General features: G+C 41.7%; 1 protein-coding gene and 2 non-coding genes across 3 annotated transcripts; all 3 read right to left on the bottom strand.

Annotated features, from left to right (window-relative positions):
• Positions 1-1,228: 1,228 nt before the first annotated feature.
• On the bottom strand, positions 1,229-4,204 carry EEF1B2 (eukaryotic translation elongation factor 1 beta 2). The gene is made up of 6 exons (XM_006921383.2): positions 3,749-4,204; positions 3,101-3,223; positions 2,375-2,501; positions 2,071-2,137; positions 1,538-1,663; positions 1,229-1,427 (listed from the first exon to the last, which is right to left on the bottom strand). The coding sequence occupies exons 1-6, from the start codon at positions 3,826-3,828 to the stop codon at positions 1,273-1,275; spliced, it is 678 nt and encodes a 225-aa protein (XP_006921445.1). The 5' UTR covers positions 3,829-4,204; the 3' UTR covers positions 1,229-1,272.
• On the bottom strand, positions 1,790-1,923 carry LOC112470439. The gene has a single exon (XR_003043007.1). It is a non-coding gene; the product is annotated as a small nucleolar RNA SNORA41 (small nucleolar RNA).
• LOC112470437 lies at positions 2,215-2,292 on the bottom strand. The gene has a single exon (XR_003043005.1). It is a non-coding gene; the product is annotated as a small nucleolar RNA SNORD51 (small nucleolar RNA).
• Positions 4,205-4,334: the final 130 nt, after the last annotated feature.

The following is a 4,334-nucleotide window of genomic DNA, read 5'->3' as shown; positions in this document are numbered from 1 at the left end:
AAAGGTTCAAATTTCCAAACGAGTACAAAGTCTCGCTTGGCCCCCACCCACCTCCACACCCAATCCAGGCTGATGAACCACAGCCTGGGAATCCATTACCTATGTAATCTCCCTTCCAGGACACAATGCTACTCCAAACACATTGCCAACACTTCCCAAGTTCTCCTTTAACAGTATACTATGAGGCATTATTTTAAACTTGCAGAATCTGCTTAGACAAGTGGTTATAATTCATGAGAAATTCTGGGACTCCTTCTCTGGGTTGTGTCCTTTAGTAACATTGCACATTCCACTTCAACAGTTAACATTTGAAATTGTGCAACTTTTCAATAGTAAGTAACCCCCAATTTGAAAATGCTAGAACAAATTATTTTGTCACCCATCTATCAATTGTCTGTCTCAGCATTTAATTCCTTTTATCTCTAAATGTTTAACCACCCAGCAAATACTGTTGACAGCCACTATGTGCCTGGTTACCATTCTATACACTTTGTATTGACTCATTTCTCGAGTCTTTAATGTACAAGTCCCAACATTTCCACTGAAGAAAATCAGCTCGGATAGTAACTCCTTGCAAAGCTCAAGGTCTGAACCATTGTAAACCTAGAGGGCTAATTTCTTCATCCAAAATTTTAAGTTTAGCTCCCAGATTTAAGAACAAGACAAATATGAAAACTTGCAATATTGTGGTAAAAGTGCTACCATCATGCATTACTGACGTCAGCACTAATGGGTACAGTAATTTTACTAAGTCCATTTCTATTAGCTTGTAAAATCTACTAAACACCTGTTATTTTTGTAACAGGTACTTTCCTCCTTTTTTGAGCTGTGTTTAATAAGAATGCTGACTCAAATTTATATTGTGAATTACATTCACTGAACTTCTAAAAACAGAACACAGTTGACCCTTGAACATGTTTGTACTATGTGGGTCCACTTATACAGATTTTTAAAATATATATATAGTTGGCCCTCCATATCCCCAGGTTTTGCATCTGTATTAGAGGGTTGAATGCATGGTTTTATACTTCATGTAAGGAACTCGAGCATCCACGTAGAATCCTGGAACCAAATCCATGTAGATACCTAGGAACTTAAGTTTTTAAACATAGATTTTCAGCTGCATTTACAGGGGGAACCCCTAGTGTCCCCCACCCTCACCCCTGCCACCGAATTGTTCAAGGGTCAGCTGTTCCACCCTCCTATTAAAGAGTCAAGAGCCAAGGGCTGTCTTTCAAGCTTTTATTTAAGAGTAATGATCCATGATGGATTTCAGATCTTGTTGAAAGCAGCCACGTCCATGGACTGCACATAGTCCTCAAAAGCAGTGATCTGCTCCTCCAGCATATCTGTTCCAACTTTATCGTCTTCTACTACACACTGTATCTGAAGTTTTTTAATTCCATACCCCACTGGAACTAGTTTAGCTGAAAATAACATCGCAAAAAAAATCTTAGTTAGAATAAGTCCTACTGGTTAACAAAGGTAACTATGCAAATTCCAGATGCCACTTTCGAAAAGCAAAAACCAAACTCACAAGAGCCCCAGACCAAGCCATCTGCTTGAATGCTCCTGACGCACTCCTCCAATTTAGCCATATCTGTCTCATCATCCCAAGGTTTCACATCTAATAAGATGGAAGACTTGGCAACAAGTGCAGGCTCTAAAAAAAGTACAAACAGCAGCATTATTCAAATACTCAATATTATTTTTTACCCTAGCTCAAGGAACTTAGTATTAATGTTTCAAAATGGATTTCTTCCTTAGCCACATAAAACTATAGAATATATCTTGTTTGTCACACATATGCCTGCTTTCTGTTTTGCTAAGAAAGAGGTGTTTAATTGTGTAACAGTTTCTTTCCCACAGAGGAATGCCACAACTGCCACCATTAAGAACAGCTGCAGACCAGTAGCTGTGGAATTTTTAAGAATTTCTAGAGAAGGTTTTGAAATCCTGACCTACTCAGTAAATATGGAGGAAAATCACTTTGGGGATCAATCTTTGAAAAAGATTACCAACATTATTATGAAATGAATGAAGATAAATACAAATCAGAAAATGACTTACTTTTGGCTTTCTTTGACTCATACTGTGCAAGGCGCTCTTCTCTTAGCCTCTTTGCTTCTTCGCTCTCCTATAAAGAAAAAATTTAACACACTTCACAAAACTGGTTGTTCCTCAGCTTAAAGACAGTGGGTCATCACAACAGACCAGCTTTATCAGAAAAAAGCAAATCATCATGAGCTCAGCCGAAAGATGGTGATTTGATTTTATTCATCATGTAACCAGTAAGAATTTTTAAAAGAAAGGTGATAAATGAAGCCAGGATTCAAATCCAAGAGTCTGATACTTACATCAATTTATGCCATACCTCTTCATCATCAGATCCAAAGAGATCAATGTCATCATCATCTTTACTATCTGTAGCTCCACTTCCAGTGGTGTCTTCCACATTAGCAGGGCCATATTTGCCCAAAGCTTTCTTCACTCCAGGCAGGCTTGAAAAAACATTTAAATTTAACTATTAGGTTGGTATAACATCCTTTTTCAGGCAATACATGAGAACTTATTTTCATCGCTATCAATAGATCGTTTTAACACTCTCAGGGAAGTACTTTTATACGTTTAACTTCTCACCCAACAAACATTAGCAGTACGTGACACATTATATTCAATACTCACTATGATTTACTCTTTCAGAATGAGTATTTGAGATTTCATTAAGTACGCTCAATTCCATTCTTAGTGACCTGGAGTCCACTTCCCCAAACTTCCACCCTTGTTGGCAGTTTCAGAATGGCCAAGGACTGAATGAATGAGCCACCCTCTCACCCCAGAGGTGGGCCCCCGGGGGTCAGGATCCAGGAACACTGGCAGGGCACAGTGTGGGGAAAAGATGAATTGCTGTTGTCCATGTTCTACCTGTTCTGTGAAAAAATGGAGGACTTCAGTCTCTTGGCCTTCTCAAGTCACAAAGAAATTTAGCTTACAATATCCCAACAAAACTAATGAAGCCTGGGTCCAATTCTGTAACGTGAAAGTCCTGACTTAAAGCTAAGAAAGCATTCCATTCTTCAGATAATAAAACTAACTTTACCTGGCCTTTTCCTTTTCGTAAGACTTGATGTGATTATACCAACGTAGGGCATGGTACAAGTCGGCAGGTGGTGGGCCAGAGACTGCTTCAAATACTGCTACATCTGCTTGTGATGGTACATACCTGCCAATGATACAAAAAAATTACACACACCTTTAAAAGAAAAGCCACAAACACCATCGAATAAACGACAAACAATATGTCTGTCAAATATATTAGCGAGATCTCACCCATTTGTTACTGAGCTACCTAGGCTGCTTTAGTTTTTTATGAGAAAAAAAAAAACTTCTTGAGATAGGGGCTATCTGTTCTGTTCTATCCACAGAATGCCTGCCACTTAGTAGACCTCAAAGACCGCAAACTTCTTGAGCTAGGGACTATCTGTTCTGTTCTATCCAGAGAATGCCTGCCACGTAGTAAACCTCAAAGACTATAAACCTACAGGCTTACATTAACTAAGCAAAGAAGCGAAAAACCTGGTTGAATCAAGCAGGTAAGAAGAAAGCACATTTTTGACCCTTCTTCCCTCACAGTTCCCATCACAGAGGGCCCTGGGGCTCGACTTCCTTTCCTCCTGCGGCAGCGGAGGCCTCGCCACGTGGTCTCGGCCGCACCCGGCTCGGCCCCGGCCCGAGACCGTGCGCTCACCCCTCGATGTAGCTCTTGTCCGCCAGGTAGTCGTTGAGCACCTGGAGGCCAGCGGGGCTTTTCAGGTCTCCAAAACCCATGGCGTTTGCTGGTCCGGCAACTGGGCAGCAGCGGAGGAAACAGGATCGTTTGCAGTTCTCGCTGAACGTTAAGAGGAAAAAAAGAGGCCGCAAGAGTCCGGGAAATTCCTTATATAGAGACGGAGGCGTTTCCCTCCGCCGCACCGTGCCGAAGGTTAAAGGTCAAAGTATGTTAATCTCACTCTTCAACGTAAAAACCAGGGCTCTGAATTAAATGGCCCATAAATCATCCGTGGCTTTTTTTTGGGTTTGAAAATAAATTAATAAAAGGGGCATCTCTTAAATTAGTACCTCCACGGCACCGAAGAGTACAGGAAACGCCCCTTGAAGCGCCGGAGATGACCGAAGGGGCTCGGCCTTTGCCTCCCGGCCACTTCCGGCGGATCTGCGGGTCCAGGTCGTCTCTCTCCCTCTAATCCCCGCCTCCTCCCGGCTGCTACACCCTCCGCCCCGCCTTCTGTCAAACTGACGGAAATTGCCGAACTCAATCTGAGCAAGCAATTGTC

Source organism: Pteropus alecto, unplaced genomic scaffold (genome assembly GCF_000325575.1).
Source record: "Pteropus alecto unplaced genomic scaffold, ASM32557v1 scaffold3, whole genome shotgun sequence".
NCBI classification, from domain to species: domain Eukaryota; kingdom Metazoa; phylum Chordata; class Mammalia; order Chiroptera; family Pteropodidae; genus Pteropus; species Pteropus alecto.
Note: the sequence above shows the minus strand (reverse complement) of the source record. Positions and strands in the feature narration are given on the sequence as shown.

Coding starts and splice junctions, on each gene's coding strand:
- EEF1B2 (XM_006921383.2), bottom strand. CDS start 3,828: ATGGGTTTTGGAGACCTGAAAAGCCCCGCTGGCCTCCAGGTGCTCAAC. Junction 2,502..3,100: donor TACGAAAAGGAAAAGGCCAG/GTAAAGTTAGTT, acceptor TGTTTTTTCAAG/CCTGCCTGGAGTGAAGAAAG. Junction 1,428..1,537: donor TGGCTTGGTCTGGGGCTCTT/GTGAGTTTGGTT, acceptor TGTTATTTTCAG/CTAAACTAGTTCCAGTGGGG.